The 19,714-nt window shown below is 34.8% G+C and overlaps 2 protein-coding genes across 9 annotated transcripts in view; both read left to right on the top strand.

Annotated features, from left to right (window-relative positions):
* Nucleotides 1-19,714, top strand: part of LOC134527172 (importin-11-like) — a 251,035-nt gene that overhangs the window by 159,725 nt on the left and 71,596 nt on the right. For all 8 annotated transcript variants that reach the window (XR_010074116.1, XR_010074114.1, XR_010074115.1 and 5 more), the window contains one exon: nt 14,951-15,108. Coding sequence is in view for 5 of the 8 variants with exons in the window: in XM_063359575.1 (XP_063215645.1) it covers nt 14,951-15,108 (158 nt within the window). In the remaining 3 variants the exon portion in view is untranslated. The remainder of the gene's footprint in view (nt 1-14,950; nt 15,109-19,714) is intronic.
* On the top strand, nt 412-13,510 carry LOC134527167 (uncharacterized). The gene is made up of 3 exons (XM_063359563.1): nt 412-3,084; nt 3,211-3,351; nt 5,941-13,510. The coding sequence occupies exons 1-3, from the start codon at nt 2,843-2,845 to the stop codon at nt 8,201-8,203; spliced, it is 2,646 nt and encodes an 881-aa protein (XP_063215633.1). The 5' UTR covers nt 412-2,842; the 3' UTR covers nt 8,204-13,510.

Raw genomic sequence — 19,714 nt, 5'->3', positions numbered from 1 at the left:
AGTAAGTATTTTTATGTACTTGTTCTACATTGTAATCACATATTGTATTTTTTTTTTCCCCGGAAAAGTAATTCCAGTCCATTCATATGTATATATTTATGTTATATATATTTATATTATTAGCCGTTTTATTGGTTTAGAGTTTAAAGAATTTATTAATTTATAACTAGCGGTAATTTTTTTTTTTAAATAATTACATTACCCTTTTCTTGTACATACTGTGTTGGTGTTAAAATCAATGGCATTATATTAAAAATCCCTTTCGCCCGTATATTTTGTAGTATTTATTTATTTGATAAAGGTTTGAGATAGTATTTCAAATTTTTATAAAAAATTAAGACGTATATATTATATAGCGTAGTTACTCAAACAATGATTTTTTTTTTTGTTATTTCACCCATTGCAGTGATGCTTGGTTATATAAAAATTTAAAAATATGAATATTCTTTTAATGTAATACATGTTTCCTAGTAACTGCAACACCTCAAATTAAATAACAAATTGATATAGCAATGAAAGAGATTGTGTTTATTCAATATTTCCCCATAGTTTTTTGCTATAGCGAAAATTAAGGATAACTCTGCAATGATTGGGTGTATCTAAAATTGTTTCAGACAAAATTTTTTGATAACGTTTATAAGATTTACAAACAGTTAGAACATATTCGATGGTGTGCCTACTAAGGGAGCAATGATTTTTTTTTTGTCAATTCCTGTTTAACCCCTGCAAAAATGGTTCGTCTAATCAAAAATTGTTTCCGACAAAAGATTTAGTTAAAAAATTACAAGGTTTTTGAAGAATTATAACGGATTCGATAGTATGCATAATAAGAGAGTTACGATTTTTTTGGTCCGAAACACTTTAATTTTTACACCCCTTGCAGTTATGGTTGGTCGTATCAAAAACTTATTCAGACAAAAGTTCTTCCTATTTTTTCCTTTAAGCTTTATGTTCACACGGATGCGATATGCATCATATTATGGAAGTTGTTGCGATTTTTCTGTTAAAAAAAACCTTCCCCATTTCTACCCCTATGGACTGATTTTGTCCATTGACGAACTCGATCGAGATTTTCCATTACTTGATTTTATGTATCAGTTTGGAATTGATGTGCGAAAAATTACTGCAGTTATCGTGTTCATAAAATTGTGATATATATATATATATATATATACATACATATACATATAACTTTAGAACTGATGATGGTTATGGGTTTCTTGGACTATGAAACGTAAAACTACATAAAATCTTTCAGGAAGTCGCACCGCTGGTACGTTGAAAATTCTATATTTTTTTTAATGATTTTTCCTTACGTATTTGAAATTTTCTAAAGAAAGTAATGTAAGGAATAAGAATTAGATACAAAATGCACGTTTTATATGCCATAAAAAACATTGGTGTGCTAAAAAAAAATGAATGCAAACAAAACAAATATCGTAGCAGGACTGTATTTGATACGGGGGAGATTAGACTAGGAAATCAAATTTGTATAAATGAGTGCATACGTATTAGTCCGCGGCAATTATTATATAGTTATCGATGGTTTTCATGCATTCTACGCGGCACAAACATATTATGAATTTTTAAACTTAAGTACTTACTTAAAAATTCCATTTGAGTTGTAACTGTTCGTTCTAACCTGGGAAATACAACCTAAATGACAAGACAAATCATATTACATGTCGTACATCGTTCCATTAAGTCAAAGTTTATAGTATATTCCTATAACAAATGCGTATATAAAATACAGTATATAATGCACTAAAAACAAGCAGGCCATTTAGAAAAATTTTATTTTCTGTTGACAGTTTACGTGCACAAAAACATAACATTTAATCGTCTCTGGCGCGTTATGAGATTAAGTTTATTTTAGATACTTCCTCTTTCGAAAAAAACAAACAAACAATTTCGTCACATACTGTTTTTTTCTTCTGATTCCAGCAATCCTTCAGCAATTCTTACAGAATACCAACATTTCATTACAAGTTTTTCGCTGAAATGGCCCATTATTAAATTAAATCTTGACTAATTTTATAAAAAAAATATTTAACCATAATCACGATGATATCCGTGTATGTAAACAGTTACGTAACACTACAAATGTGAAAATGTACCCACACACAAACGAAATTTCGTTTTGTAGCATAAAGATTAATACAGTAGATAAATATTTTTCAAGTTTAGTTTTGTAATATTTACTTTTTATTTCCGAAGGTACAACTACTGTTTGCAAAAATAATGAAAAAAAATTAAGTACTATTAAAGAGCATCTACAGGTTTAAAATTTGCCAAATGTAATACTATATGAATTCTGAGCAACATATTAAGTTATTGACAACATCTTTTATAGTTACGTAAAATTCAGTAACATGCTAAAGGTGGTTCAGAATAGAATTCAAAATTCCAAAGACAGTTTAAGCATTTTTAAATACAAATGCGTAATTAATCACATAAAAAACATGTTAGACATTTTACCGTGCCACCTATTGGTCGAAACTTATGCTATAATGTGTAGTAAATAAATCAAAATTTCCGCAAAAATTGCTATAAGTGCACCCAGAAAAAACCTTAAACAATTCGAGAGTAAAATCAACAAACAAAAACCACTTAACTCAGAAATATTTTAAAAAATATTACAGATGAAAATAGACAACAGAGAGATTAATGATTAATGGACTAAATCTAGGCAAACAGCAGATGAATCACAAAAAAAAGAAGGGGGGGGGACAGGCTATTTTTAATTAAATAGTTTCCTTTAAATAAATTTTTAATAAATCTTAAACTAGCAAACTTAATGAATATTAAAGCAAAGGCAAATTAAAATTCTTTAACTACTCTAATGAATTATATTATTTCACTTAGGCTTGCAACATTAGCGAGAAAAAAGAAGAAGCTGGGGTTGACACAGAACCCTCTGCCTGCTGGTGATGGTCCTGCAACACCAACCTTGCCAGAGAGCCCAGGCGGTGAAAGTTCGGTCCCCACAGTGCCAGATGTAACCACCATGGCGTCTTCAGTGGCGGCGTGTACATCACGCAACACTGATGACAGTACACATACTCTGTCCGATGACTATCAAGGGTAAGCTTTACACTTACATATCTTGTTTGTGATATGACAGGTAAATTTAGAATTCATGTGATAATACTCATATGAATAAAAATTATTGTATGGGCTATGTTTCTTAAAAGGGAATAACTCTTCTAGGAATGATGACCTTCCTCCGCTGATAGTGGTTTACGAGCCTCCATTGCCACAGACAGATCCGGGACTCAGTATGTTAGAGGGTCGAATGATGGTTGACGTTCGTCACTTCATGGTGCAATGCCGTCTTCTGGAGAGACACAGGTAAAAATTGTTTTATGTAAAATTGAGTTATTTAGATTTTTTTCCACTACTGTTTACCGCCTTCTGAACGTTTAACCGGCTGGAAGGTTGAAAATTCTTCTACAAACTTATTGACTTCATTAGTTAGTAAGTAAATAGGATAGATATGTAACAATACCGATTTAAATTAATAAATGTTGAAAATAAAAGGAAAATATATTTGAGCCATATTGACGAGGAGAGATAAATAGCCAATGTAATCACAGCTAACGCATATATCGAGTGAACTGTGGTGGAGCTACTTACTAACGTAGTAAGCCTTTATTCGATAAGAGGTTAAACACTATAGTGGAAAAAAAATTGCACACCATATAAAATTTTCATCGGGGAAAGATGGACTTTTGCCCCAACAAACAAAAAAAATAATTACTATGCTAAAAAATTACAGGGTTCCATTTTTATCGTATAGTTTTACACTAAGCAATGCAAAGTTGAATTGCAGTACGAACAATATTATGTTTTTCTTTTAATTTCATACTTTTGGCAGCCGCGCAAAGGAACCCCCCTGCGCGCCGAGCGGACCAGCCGCCTACGGCCACTTCCTCCCGTAATTATTTAGTTATGTATATAACGATACAAAAATAAGGGCCAATCTCTCGATGCTGTCGTTCAACAATGGATTTTTCACTACCCAAGCATTTATGGTATCACTAACCCCGAGCAGTTACACATTTTCGTTAGTTATACAAGTTCGTTAGAAACACAATTACAAGGCAGTGGCGATTCTTTTTTTTTTTTTTTTTTTTGCTTTTGGGGTCTGTAAAATTTTGTTTGTAAACAAATATTGGCCAGAAAGAATTATATATTTTTCAATTTAACTTCCGCTACATTATTTGCAACTATAAATGATCATAGAAACATAAGTTCCACGTGCGCGCACACACAACAAGTGAAATGAGGAGTTTTAGCAAATAAACATTGAGGTAATTTTCCAAAATACAATTTTAAAGACCTTTATACTGTGTTCTTACATTTGCAGTTAGATTTATTTAAATTCTTTGGCAAATGTTACAATTTAAAAACTTTGTTTAAGTATGTCCAGTTATTTTTTTAGGTAATTTTATTTGTTACAAGAAACCGAAGACCTTGCTGAAGTAAAATTATTATGTATAGAAATTGTGTTTAAATGGGTGTGTAATACTTAGATGAAATTGATACAGAATTATATGAAATAAAATTCTATTGTTTTACCAGCCTTTGAGCTTTCTGGCTGACGTGAAATTGTTATAATTAAACTTAGGGCCTAAATTTAGAATTGCTCGTATATGCAAAAAGTAATTCACTCGCTCACACAATGGCCTATACAAATTCCAACCCACTGTCAAAAGGGCTGGAAACTTTAAATTTGGGTCGCAGCCTCAATGATGAAAGTGGGAAAAGTACCAATTTTTATTTTCTAATTACTAAAAAAATAAAATTAAAAAGTAGGCACGCACCTTTAAAATCGGTGTATACCTTCTTTCGGAAGAACGTTGTTGCAGAAATTTTTTAAGAAACATAGTAAAAGGAACAAGATAAATATATTTTTTAATAATTTAAAAACGTAATATTCTAATTGTGCATATTCTTGTTACTTATAAGAAGATAGCATCATAACATTTGCACGCTTGGCTTACGACAGTTGGACGTGCCAACGTGTCTGCCGATATGGCGATAGTACCTATCTGTTCTACGAGTAAGTAACATTTTAATACCTCAACGTAAATATCCAATTTATTTTTTATTAATTTTTTATTATTAATTTTTTGGAGGTGAAGACGATGACGATCGAAATAGTGTTTTACTATACCATGATGTGTAAGAGGGCAAATGCGCGAATAAATGTAGCCATGGCCATATGGCTTCTTGCAGCACAGTGAAATGCAAATGAAAATTGTATCCTTTTCTTGAACAACATTTCAGACTTACATTAAAATAGCATAATTTTTAAGCATGTAAAATGTATATCTGTTCGAGCCATGTCACAATTATTTTTTTATTTAATTGTGACATGCACATCAACAGTTTGGGAAAACTGTAGTGGTGTGCATGTTATTATATTGATAAGTACAAAGATAAAGAAGCTTCTGTTCATATTCAAAAATTAGCGAACCTACTGGCATGTAAGTTTATCTCTTTCATTTTATTCTGTTCACATGTCACTCGACAGAGCTCAGGAGCTGCTAAGATTATTGTGTATGGTGAAACGAGGTAACACCCGTACTGATAACTTGACCACCTTACCTCAGTGCACTTCAACGTACATTTACGTATATATAGAATAATCTTTTATTACAAAGAGTCGGGCAGATCTTTCAGGATTCACTGCAAGCTATTTATGTTCGATTTTAACGACAGTAGTTTGGATGTATGCAATATTATGCTGTTAGAGCAGTTGTATGAAATTAATAAAATCACAACCTAACAGCTTGAGTACCAATGTATAGCAATAGTTATAGCTAAATTGCCGATGCTAGTAAAAAATTGTCTTGTTTATTGTGTGAAAGCCAAACGGGTAACAAATGTTTTTGGGAGATGTTACCAGAAATTATTATTATGTTGGTTTTACAGGTGTCCCATTTCATCTTCAGGAACATATTTTCTGGAAAGTGTCAACAGGTACGGTCTGCTGACAAATTTTAAATTTAAGTGCACTCACTGCAATCAAGAGCAGCAGTTCAAATCTGAGCCTGTGGAATGCCTTCCAGTGGGAAGAAAAAGAAAATGCAAAATCGATACCAACTTAGATATCAACGATAAGATTGTTTGGGGCGCAATTTCGGTTGGTCTAGGCTACGGACCATTGTATGAACTATTGTCACTAATTGATATGCATCCTATGAGCCCGGGTTGCTTTTCTTATCACGAGAACAGAATCGGAGAGCACTGGAAGGCAATGTTGCAGAAGGAAATGGAAGATGCTGCACTGGAAGAGTTCTCTATGGCGAAAGATGATGGACGCATCTGTATGGTTGGAAATGAGGAATATGCTTGGACCATAGGAATTTTGGATGGAGGTTGGAGCCAAAGATCCTATGGTCATAGGTATTCTGCTAAGTCTGGATGTGCTATAATAATTGGCTTCTACACTAAGAAATTGTTATTCCTTGGTGTGAGAAACAAATATTGTACCGCATGCATTCGGAGCGAACGGATGGAAAAGGAACCCACGCCTCACCTGTGTTTCCGGAACTGGACTGATTCTTCCACTGCAATGGAGGCAGACATTATAGTGGAAGGTTTCCGGTTCTGTGAAGCCAAGTACAAACTTCAATTTAAGAAGTTTGTTGGTGATGGGGATTCAAGTGTGCATGCAGCCATAGTTGCAAATGTTTCGTACGGAAGAGATGTTGAAAAGATTGAATATGCTAACCATGTCGTGAAGAATCTCAAAAAGAATCTTTATGCCATAGCCAAGGGCATCCATATGCGGCATCTCAGCCAGTCGAAAATCAAAGCCCTCTGTCGCTGTGCAAGAGGTTGTATCAGCAACTGTGGGGGTGATGCTATGCTACTTCAATCAACACTTCTAAATGTGCCCAACCATGTGTTTGGAGACCATAAGTTATGCAATTTAGATGTGTGTGAGAGAGCTGGTAAAACAGCAAATCCCTGCAGTTATGACGCATTGCCTCGTGAATTGATTGTGGGAATCAAACAAGCTTTTGACCGAGTGAGAGCAAAGTCACAAGCACTTGTAATGGATCTCACAACCAACCAAGCAGAAATGTACATGTCATTAGTTGCAAGGATGGCTGGCGGTAAGCAGATAAACCGTTCACAGCAGGGGTCTTACAGCCGTAGGGCTACTGCTGCTGGTTTGTCTTTCCAACTTCGCTACAAATGGCATGGACAAACTATGAAGGCGATCACAGGTCACAGCCCTGGAGTGACTGTGAAGCGATTAATGGCAAAAAGACAGAAACAGCAGGCGAACTGTAGGCGAAGGTTGGATATGAATCCGCATGTACCACGGAAATCGGAATCATTTAAACCACAGGGTGATAAGAGCTATGGTCCTCATGCAACTCAGCCTCCAGCTTCTGGTCTTGAACTAGAAATTCTGACTGAGTCTGTGATGAGAAGCATAGAGCTTACAGTGCAAGAAAGGAATGATCTGGAGGTGCAGACACGAGATCAAGGAAGCAGTCAGTTGTGGATGAAGGAGCGGAGAAAACGAGTCACTGCTTCCTTTTTCGGACGTGTCTGTAAAATGAGGGAAAATACTTCGTGTAAAGTGACAGTGGAAGCGATTGTGTACAGTCGTGTATTGGAGAATGCTGCCACAATACATGGTCTAGCAAACGAGCGCATAGCTGTCGCTTTATACGAAGAACAAACAGGCCATACTGTTAAACAATGTGGTCTCTTCGTTGACCTTCAGCATTGCTTTCTTGCAGCTTCTCCTGATGGTTTAGTTGATGAAGATGGTTTGGTGGAGGTGAAATGTCCATACTCTGCAAGGGAACTTAACCCTTTAGATGCAGCAATGCAGCTGAAAACGTTCTTTTGCAGAGTTGTCGACGGCGAGCTTTGCTTGAATCGCTCTCACAATTACTACTATCAAGTGCAAGGGCAATTACACATCACACGAAGAAAGTGGTGTGATTTTGTCGTTTGGACAACGAAAGGCATTTCAATAGAAAGAATTGTGAGAGATGATTGTTTCTGGCTTGAGAAAATGGAGTCAAAATTGTTGCGATTTTTTAACAACTGCTTGTTGCCAGAGCTTGCTGATCCATGTCGTCCCAGGGGACAACCGATTCGTGAGCCAGAATATATTATACAGGCACAAGAAAGTCGTTCAAAGAAACGCAAAATTTCAGATGTGTGAATTTTGAGAGACAGAAATTGTGTGGCTGACGAGAACTCTTTTTTTTAATTTGATACAGTGATGCTTTATATCTGATAAAAAAATTCTAATTATTGTTTACTTCTCATGCTTGTACAAATTGAACAGTACTGTAAATGTATTTGATGACATAAGCAATAGTAAGTTATTAGCTGATATTGAATACAAACATTTTTTTTTCATGACTACAAAAAATAAGGTTCTCTGGTTGGCGAGTGATTATATTATACTAATGTCAAAAAGATGTTATCGGGAAAAAATAAATGAAGTTATTTTATACCACTGATTCACTACCCATAAAATCAAACTGTAACGTCTTTGCAACTAGTATCTCATACAAGAAATATATAACATATTCGTGCTTCATTTTGTATAAAAATAAAACACATATATAATATCGGGAGACAGCCTTGAAAATCGTGCATATCACCAACATGGCCAATCAGACTCACAGTCATGTTTACGATAGCAAGACAGCTAGCAAACCAGTTCAGTTTATATGCAGCTTAACTGAAAAATTTATTCAATATTTTCGGGGTGGTTTTACGCTCAAAATTAATACAAAACCAAATCAGCAATCCTTGTATTATCATTTATAATACTACAAAATATCTTCCATTTCCTTCGAATTGTATTGAGCACTAAAATATTGATTTACTTTTGGCCCAGATTTTATTCGACGATACTCTGTAGAATTTAGCTTGTTTGCATTCTTTATTTATTAGGTTTAAATCATGGCCAAATTTATTGAAGTGTAACACAAATTATATATTTGTGTGTGCCTGGTTAGGAATTTGTATGATGTACTTACTAGAAAAACTATGTCATATCAGTGTAATAGTTGTACCCTTACAAGCGTTGAATATTTATGAAACATTTTATTTCTTTTGTTTTTAAAGCCGCAGACTTGTATTTTATTTATTGCATTTAGACAACAACATGCGTCCGTGTTTTCTACATTGCACGCTCTGTAATATTTTGAATGTTATAGTAATTTTTGCTTTTTAAAATCTGTGATTTATGTGCAGTAGAATGATTTGTAATTTATGATTATTTCTTTTCATATTTTTAATGAGCCATTTGCTAATATTATATACACTTCTCCATTTATTATAATAAACACATATTCCATTATTGGAATTATTTCAGAATGGGAATCACAAGACTACAAAAACTATTCTCCTGCATAAGAAAGGTGATAATACCAGTAAAGAAAATTATCGTCCGAGAGCAATTACGTCTTATATTTAGGGACACCTGTATTTCGCTAATACATTTCGTGTCAAGGTATTTAACAAAACACTGTAGATTTTTCTTGTAATTATTGGCTGTGGTCGGTGAAGGCTGTTTTCCCGCACTTGACGGGGCCAATGAGGATGTAGTTACCGTACTGCTGCACGCCCGCAATTCGCCAAACCTCTAAGAAAAAAAAGCTACAGTTATGTGTGAAATAGCCTGACACGAGATGTATTCACGAAATACAGGTGTCCTTAATTATATCGAAAAATATTTGAACATTGTATGATAATTTTAAGTATGAAAAGTACAAAATACTTTCAAATTTAATACATGGTTTTACATCAACTCTAAGCACTAAAACCCATACTGCTTATTATCTACAAAATAAATCTATACACGGCAACTGATTATGAATCAGTTGAGTTTTTTTTATAAAGCATCTAAGGCCTTGATTGTATAAATATATTGTTGGATAAATTAACTAAAGTAGGAATACTATAAAATGCACAAAAATAGAAGAGTTTGATCTCAATGACATAAAGCATAATTTATCTATTTAGCACAGCCTGTATAATTGCTTCCCCATTGTCAAGACTAAAATTAAAAAAACTGCGAAAGAAGCAGTATAAAATATCTATCTCATTATCTTTGCGGGTGACTCAAATATCATACAAACAAAACGAAACGCAAGAAAGCATATTTTAAACACTGTAAATAACTTAGATTTTAAATAAAAGGATAATAATCAGTCTGTAAAATTTAGTTTTAACGATGAGTTGTAAACAGAACATCAAACATATATCATAGGTGTTACTGCGAACAGAGAACTCTCACAAACAATACAATTCCTTTTTGCGCAACCTGCAAGCTCCGGTACCTTCTGTAAAAAAAATATATAAATGTAAAACTTTTCCGGAAGTCGTACCATGGTAATGACTAAAATATGTAGCCTTACTTCTAAATCTAATTATCTAGAGAACAAATTGTATTACATTATTTTCATGATTTAAACGGTAGCAAAATTAACACCTACATACGAACAGAAGTTTGCTCTTTTATTCATTTTTTTAGTTACGTGATAATTTTTTTGAGTTATAAAGAAATCCAACTTAAACAGTAAAAAAGAAAGGCTTTTAATGAAAAAACCTACTCAGTCATTATAGATAACTGTTCAAACCATTTAAGATTCATCCTGTTACATAAATTTTTATATTCATATACATCTAATGTATACACATATCAGAAAAAAGGCAATAAATTCATATTAACTTCATTATCAAACTATAATAAAACACAAAATACACTTGCAGAGAACCACCAAATATATTGCGTAAGTGTTTCTGCAATGAGTTAAACTTTAAAATTGACTTTATTATTTCAAAAAAATAATTTAAAACTCCAAGCAAATGTAAGAACACGTCTTCTAGATATAATGTAAGATTATAATGCCGTGTCCGAATTCGCCTGAAGAATATACTTGTAGATACTTTGGAAGTGACTTTGCAAGACTGTCAGAAATGGACGTGAAGTATGTATGCTATGCAATACGCAAGTAAATGAGTCTGTGTAATTCTCGCGTACTTGAAGTTGAAAATACTTCTTCATTTGAAATATTTTTGGTCATATTTTATATATCATTTAAATAATTTAAGAGGACGTAAAATAAATATAATTTATTTTGTATTTTACTGGTATCTATAAATAAATTGACAAAATTAATTTATGTATATGGATGTTTAAAACGAAGTTTCAACAAACACATGTACATATTTAGCCTACAGATCGTTACTACAAAACAAAAGTACAATAATAATGTATGTTGCCGTAAATTCACGTGACAGCGATGAAGTGTTAAAAAAAAAAGGACTAATTTCACATGCGTTTAAAAATAAAATCTAAACATCCTTTTCGGCTGGCTAAACATTGAACTTATCCGGATTCGTTTAAGGCAAGTGAAGTACGTAAGGTTGCAAACATGTAACTGCATTACTTTCTGATTAATTTTAATAAAATTATGCATATATCCAAAAAATGTTCAGTTAAAATTAGTATTGTATTGTATTGTATTTTATTTTATTGTATTGGTGTTTGTATCTGGGTATATTTTTATTGTGTGTTTAAGATTTATTGACTTTTGTGCCTCATGTACTTTTGGTGAAAAATGAAAATGTAATTATGTATTATTATCAGGGCCCAAAGCAAAACTATTTGTTCGTTGGCCGAAAATGAAATGTAGTTATACTTGTATATCTAAGAAAAATATTTGTATTTTGTATGAATGTAAGTATTTTATTATGTAAATTTTTATTACTTACAAATATTTCGTACTCATAATATCTCGTTTCCATTTGTCTTAAGACATAATAAAATGATATACTAAGCAAAAAATGTTTATTGGTTCGCAATTTTTCATTGTTACAATATTTTAAAATGAAAAATTTGCTATTCAGCAATATCAACTTCTAAAACGTGAGTAAAAATTATCATTAAATTATATCAATGGAATATTTATTGCATTAGTATTCCTTGCTCCTAATCACTTACTCTGGTTGATTACCTTCCTTATAACCTCAGTGATCTCGTAATTTATGTACACCTTTTTCCCACTAAGACGATTCAGGTGCAGATTCTGGAGCAGTGTTTTTTTTTTATGTACGGATGTGCCAATAAATCCATCAGTTTGGTGGTGGTGTTGGGGGGGGGGGATAATACTACTCTTAAAATATCACTTTATCTGTATGCACGATAAAATATCCTTGGTTAGCTCCCTCCGAAATATTCTTATACAACCTATGACGTGTAGCCTACTCCTTAGATATTTTAAAACACGTTTGATTGCGTAGAGAAGGCGATTCTTCGAGTATGTGGCCCTTTCATAATTAAATTATTATTATTATTATTATTATTAGTTACAACTGATGTTTATTTCGAGCCTCTTTGACATCCAGTTCATACATAAAAAACGAACTACCAGTGATGCTTGACGTCACCAGTAGGGATAGCGTGAAGGAGCTCCTCATTTCGCCAGACGCGACTGGCATACACAAGTATTTATATTGCAATAATAAATTACTAAATGATAGTTTAATTTTCGAAAATATGATTATATTTTTTACAAGAAGTACGAATGCCAGGACATTTACTAATAACGTTTTTAAACATCACATATAAAAAAAAAAGTGTAATCAAAAGCCACAGGTCAGCTAAAAAAGCAAACAAAAACTTTTTTCTAGCTCTAGCCTCATGTATACATGCATAAAAACATAATACATTTAAAACACTAAAATTAATGCAATAACCTGCAATATTTTGAAGACAGATATTCAGCTACAAAAAATTATCCGATAGTATAAAAAGTTCGCCTGTATATATATATATATATATATATATATATATAGTTGCACAGAAAAATACAGTTCTAATCAGATATCAATATAGCAAATAATACCGTTTTGCAACATAAAGTCATGCTATTAGATGGTCAACGTTCAACTGTTTGTATAATACACATACGCACACACCTGTGACAAAATGTGGAAAAAAAAAAATAATTTTGTAGAAGCGCAAAACCTTTGTAGTACTCAGTTAAAAATTATTATTTTTTTTACAGGGGCAGGAAAACTACATTACTGGCCAGTTTATTTGAATGTAGTGGTTAGCTGTGAACGAGCGTTCTTGCAAAAGAGACCAAATCTGACAGTTTTGGCCACATAATCACCGCAGTAAAACATACAATTTGTATATCGTATATGTGTAGTGCACCAAATTAATATTTATTATAATTACCTTGGGTTGCACTCGGTTACGTACAGGTTTCTAACTGAAATGTACCAAAAATAGTAATATTTATTCCCTTGCGCTTTGTTGAGGATCGAGTAGTCTTGAGTGGGTGTGGTGGAAAGGGACAGAATGGCAAAGGGATTGGAAATCTAAATGCTCGCCGAGACAGAGTACACTCTTCCCCCACCCCCCTCTTCCAGACCTGTCGTAAACATGACACCCCGCTGGGAGATAAGAATTCTGAGAACAGCGTCCTCTTTCCCCCCCCCCCTCCCAATCCTTTTTCAGCGCGTCGCTACATCGTTCAACCGTACTACTAGTGCGCTCTGTTGAGGACAAAGATAACTACGCGTGTCTTTGCCAGCTCGCGAGAAACTCAGGATCTTAGCCTTAAAGGTATTTCTGAATTCGTGCCACGGTAAACTAAAATAACATAAAAAAGATTCTTGAAATATTACGTGATAAGTACTGAATATAAAAAAAGATCATAAAAATTACAATCATTAAGAGTAATATTTAAATATTGTCTGGCTTCCGTTTCCGTCGGTGTGTTTCGGGAATGTCCGGAAACGCCCTTATATTTAATTACACAATTTTAAAATAAAAGTACATAAAGACCCTCCCGGCCGATCTGCCGTCACGTCGCACTCGGGGAACAATAAAAACAATTTACACAGTTGAATTTAATTATATTTTAGGGGTGCGGTGCACTGGCTCTACAGCGCCCTCTTGCCGGGCGAACAACTCACGCACGCACACATAAGCGGGAGGTTTGAATGGAGGGTGGGTGGTGTTTGGGCGGTGGCATATCAGACACAAAAGGGGCCGCAGGCCCGGACGATGTCAACGTACATAGTCCTATGATATTTAAGTTGCCAATCACTGAGCGAGGGCATAACTAAAAGTGTTTTCTATTGCTTCCAATAATTTTTTTTTTTCATTCATACGTAGGAATCCCAAAATTAAACATTTTCAGATGGCGAAGGAGTAGACGTTCTCACTCTTAATGTTGTTATCATGAATCGTGAGACAATTTTATAAAAAATGTGGCAGTGTATCTTTAAAGACAGACAAATTCAACCAGGAAACAAGACAAAGTTGAAAAATTGTTGGCTTGTTTCAGAAAATTCATGTATCAAGTATACTATCTTTGGTTTAAACATTTAAGTTGTTTACATAGCTTGGTGAGTTCATTGGTACAAAGCTCGAACATTGTTAAGTGCTAAATTGAGATTTCTTGCTTATAACGTTTTCCTGCTTATAATGTTTTTTTCTTGTGCTCCCTTGAAAAACATTTTAACAGGGTTCTACTGTATTACTATTCTATGAATCGTTTAGACAGTGTTTGTTTACATTTTATACTTGTGAACGATTCTTGAAAGTGATAAAAATTAATCATAATGTACATTTATTTTAAAGAACCCCTGCACAAACACAGTTACAATTATGTAAAATTTTCCTGATAACTGGAAAAGAATGATCGTTGTATTGAAAGGTAGGATACGTTTTTAATGTTAAAGTGAAATATTTTTACATTGTTTACATTGGTGTTTTGAGCAGGAATTTAAAATCATACGTTGAACGGAAAAATACGTTATTCTGAAGTATGTTGTAATGGAATTTCACTGTACATGGATGATATATACCTGATCTCTACTAACGTAGGATGTTCTTTCTGGATGATGGTAACATAGTCTGTTGCTGTTGCAGACGTACGGGGAGCCCATCATCATGCACTGTGATGACATACTGTCCGACATGCGCAGTGAAGGCGTGGTCCTGACCATGCGGTTGGTGGAGACGTACCTCCGAGCCGCACCTTCTCTTGCGACAGACGTGGTGAAGCCCATCTTGCCGCGAGTGTTCCTGTACGTGTTCTTGTGCATCCTATGATGCATTGGCATGTGTCGATGGTGCTCACTTTTGAAATTCTAATGCCAACACCTCAGTTCTATTGGCCTTTTGCTGGTAGAGAAGTTTAAGTTCTCTTTGTTTGGGGTGAATTTTCAATTTGTTTTAGTTCAAAGTTAATACAAAAGCGTTGGTTTAAAATATTGTATTTATCGGATTATACCACCACACCTTTTTTTATTATTATATTTTAAATTATTTATTTATTAAAAATGGGCTTATTTGAAACTTGGAAATGCTGAATGGCAATACTGCATAGCTCAAGTTCTATCAACCTCCAGGTTTGCTGTTGCTGGATGGAAATTGAACATCTTGCACATGATTGTGCATGTGTTTTGGTTAGAAAGGTGTTGCAATAATACCACAGGTTTTCAGTTGCAATAATCTAAGGTTCCTCAAAAAACTAAAAATGATTTTTAAAAAGCTGAAAAAATGAGAAATAGTGCTTGAAAAAAAAATACGTTTTAATGGAAAGTCATATACACAACTGAAGGGGGAAAAAATGTTTATGAATGATTGTTATTGCAATAAAATTTTTATTTGAACTGTAAGAATTTTCTGTGTGTGTAATTCTTCAGCATTGTCCCAATTTATTTTATTAATCAACTTTGTAATAGGATTGATCTCAGCCGTTAACGTTCGAGTTCTTAATAGCGCTTCTCTACAGTAAACAAAACAACAGTGTTCAGTAGGCATTTTACATTCTTGATGTTTTTTCTCGCATCACTGTAAATACATTATCGTTCATAGTTAATCCACCCAGAGTTTTTTTCCCCAACATGTTTACTGAGAACAGTAGAACTTCTAAATTCTAAAGTTCAGACAGAGGGCATTATCCGGAAATATTTGTTAAGTTAAAAATATTGTAAGTGAACAGTAAGCAATTGGCAACCACTGCAAAAAAGAAAGCTGAAAATTCCAAAGCATACTTTATAGTTGTGTTTATGTACATACAGTAGAATCTCGTTATAGCGAGCACGGTAATAGCGAGAACACTGTAATACTACGGTATTATCAGACTAACTGAAACTGTTTGTTATTGTTTTACGTTCGAGGTTAATACCGCTTCCTGAGACTTTCAGCAGTGTTTTGTTTTGTTTCACGCATGGCGGCGCGCGCAGCTCGTGCTGCGTCGTCATGACAACTGCTAAAATAAATAATCGCGCGGCGTTTGGAACAGCTTTAACGAGCCTATGCTTGAGTAATATTGACATTTCATTGGCTTAATTAAAAAGGACGCTAACGTGTCGCGGTCGTGATTGGCCCTTTTCAATTAACAATTTAATTTCGGCAAGAGAGAAGAAAAAGAGTGGAAAATGACGCCATTTAGTGCGTGTGGTAGTGTATTCCCTCTGGGAATATTTTATTCGTGGCGATGCTAATTTCGGCGTTATTGGTCTGGAAATTACATCAAAATGCTGGGCAATATTAATTGACGCCCTGTAATTGAATGCAGAAGAATCGCATTCAATTCACGTGAGTGACGACGTGTTTTATGAACGACCTTAATCATCCAGAGTTAAGGTATGGTCTGCATCATCGCTATATAGTAAAATTGACGTAAATTTTACCGTCAACGTATGCGAACTGTAATTGTATAAACTTTGGATTATCATCAAATTAGTTGAATACTGACTTTCAGCGATTATCGGCAAAATTACTAACATTAGCACAAACTATATGTACACAAGTCCAGAAGTCTTTAGGTTAGGCGTTTCATGCTCGAGCAAGCCGGAGCAAAACCCCAAAACTTTTTACTCAGTGAACAATTTCAGGAACTTTACTTATTCTATTTTATTTTATTCAAGAGTCAGGTTATCTACGACATCCCATAGACTTTATTTAATATTCGTTTGTTGGTTTATTACTGCCATGACTGGAGGTTTCTCATTATGGTTAAAACAATAAAATAAGTTTTGATAGTGTTATTTTTTTGTTACTTCTTGATTACCTCTGGCGCCCTATTATTAATTCCTGGAATAACGTTCCGAGTAATTTAAAAATGGAAAATCTTAGTTTCATCAAGTACACGTTTGTGTACAACACGACTATAACGAGGTATTTTTGAGGAATTTACGGCGTGATCGCTTGAAGCGCGCTTTTGTTATTTGTCTGCTTTATCTCCACCCCTCTCGCTCGCCACTAGACATCTTGCCGTTGACACCTGTCACATTCTTTAGCCGTGCAGTCGCCACCTAAGTGTGTGGCTTAAAAATAGAATCCCATCCTTTCTTTCTTTTATCAAACTTCCGTTACGTAGTTATCTGTGCCGTGTGTAGACAAAGTTTGAGATTGGAACAGAAACAACGTAAGAAAGTATTTTTTACAAATTAGAAATATGTATGTTTTTGTTTTTATAATCGTGTATTTTCACGTTTTTTTATTGTTATCTTAAAAGAGATAATATTAAAAAGCCACTCTAATGAGATTTAATTGTTTCTTGGTTAACAAAAACTATTAATTATCAAATATTGTTAATTGTTTATATTCTATTTATTATTATTTACGCGACGGCATACTGTACGCGTACGCAATACGACTGGATTCGTTGCTGCAACATAACATAGCATGTTATGCGGTATCAGAAGTAACGAGTAACGTAACGATAGTAACGAGTACTAATTGTTATACTAACGAATACATACTGGTACACATTTTTTCGTTACTTTTACACCTCTAGTAGGCACTACCATATTTATTTCCGAATCGCTAGGGCAGTTTTCTTGTAACTTTTGTTTCGGTCAGTTGTTGGGGTATCTGTCCGGGAAAGGGGTGGTGATGGTTTGAGTTTAATCCCAAATTTATTTTCTAAAAAAGTTGACAGGTTTCTTTAAATGAAAAAAAGTATAGTTTTCCAGCGACTATTATGTTTGAGGAGTACGTGCGTTGCCGCAGCCGCACTCCTGCTTTTTTGTAAGGAATTAAATTGTCGCGCTACACTAGCACCACCTGTTTGCAACATCCCTAACCAACATGGCCGCCAGCAGACAGCCCGCGTCGACGATAGATAGCAGGACAATGCTGCGTCGGCCGCGGGCTGAGATTCTATACTTACGTGGCTTGGTAGGGTATTCTGGTTATTTTGACGCAATCGGGGATCACATCCGTACTTATGGGGTATCGTTTTAAAGAGAATTCACACATCTGCTCACAGAAATTAAAATTTCGTTAATATAACCTGTTATTTTCCAATTATACAGGTTCAAACACAATTTTCATGCTATTTTCCGTTAATTTTTATTTTTTCGGGGCCAAAATCTGTCCAATTCGGTTATAGCGAGGACACGGTTATAGCGAGGATCAAACCCGGAACCGTGACACCTCGCTATAATGGGACTCTAGTGTATTAATAAAAGTGAACATGAAGTACTATATACAAGTAGTAGTTAAAATAGGATTTTTAAAAAATCTTAAGAAGTGTTAAAAAAACTTCTCTTCTTTTATATACAGAATGTATCAAAATTCATGTTACAACGCTTGAGGGTAGAAAGCTCGTATTATAATTTGCAACCATTTTTGCCAATAAACATGTTGCCGGAAACTCGTAGTTAAGCCCCTGTAGCCCCAGAAAGAGTCAGCGTAGGCAACCTGTTGTAGAGTGTTATGTTTTGGATGTGCGGGTGTTCCAGTAGAGAAATAACCTTTTTAATCGTGGCACAGATTCTAATTTCACTCTGAAATCAATCACAGCTTCGGCTTTGTTTCACAACATTGAAATTGTTGCATACGTTTTAACAACGTGACAGCCTAAAGCAACGGTTCAAAAACATGCCCACCTTGAGCGACACAGAGGTGGCAACGGCGAATCATGTCGTCACGGATACGCTGGAGCATTTGTGGAGTCAACCTTATGATTTTGAACGCTTCAATGATTTGCTGTGTAAGCTCTTCTACCGTTTCTACTGGCTTAGCGTAGATAAGCCCTTTTACGTAACCCCACAGAAAGAAATCTAACGGGGTTAGGTCCGGTAACCTTGGTGGCCATGCGACAGGGCCCGCTCATCCAATCCATCGGTTTGGAAATGTTTGGTTTAAATACTCTTGAACTTGCAGGAAAAAATGAGGTGGTGCCCCGTCATGTTGGTACCACATTACACGTCGGACATGCAATGGAGCCTCTTCAAGAAGACCTGGTAGTTCGTTCTGAAGGAAGTGGAGGTATCCGGCGCCGGTAAGTCGTGGCGGAAGAAAAAAAGGCCCGATGAGTACGCCGTCAACAATACCGGCCCACACATTAACTGAAAAACGTTCCTGGCGAGCTGTAACACACGTTGCATGCGGATTGACATCATTCCAAACATGACTGTTGTGCGAATTGAGAATAGCGTCTTGAGTGAACTTGGCTTCATCGCTGAATAAAACCGCTAACTTGGGGTTCCTCAATACTCTTCGAATGTACCAACGAGAAAAGGTCATGCGAAGAGGATAGTCGGCCGAACCCATGTGTTGCACTTTTTGAAGGTGATACGGGTACAAGAGTTGCTCATGAATAACTCGCCAAACCCATCTTGTCAGCGTCCATATCGGAACATTCTGCCCTTGTGCTTGTATCTGGACTCTCCT

The sequence above is a fragment of the Bacillus rossius genome, chromosome 1 (assembly GCF_032445375.1).
Source record: "Bacillus rossius redtenbacheri isolate Brsri chromosome 1, Brsri_v3, whole genome shotgun sequence".
Lineage (NCBI taxonomy): Eukaryota > Metazoa > Arthropoda > Insecta > Phasmatodea > Bacillidae > Bacillus > Bacillus rossius.
The sequence above is the reverse complement of the archived record's forward strand: the minus strand, read 5'-3'. Positions and strand labels throughout refer to the sequence as shown.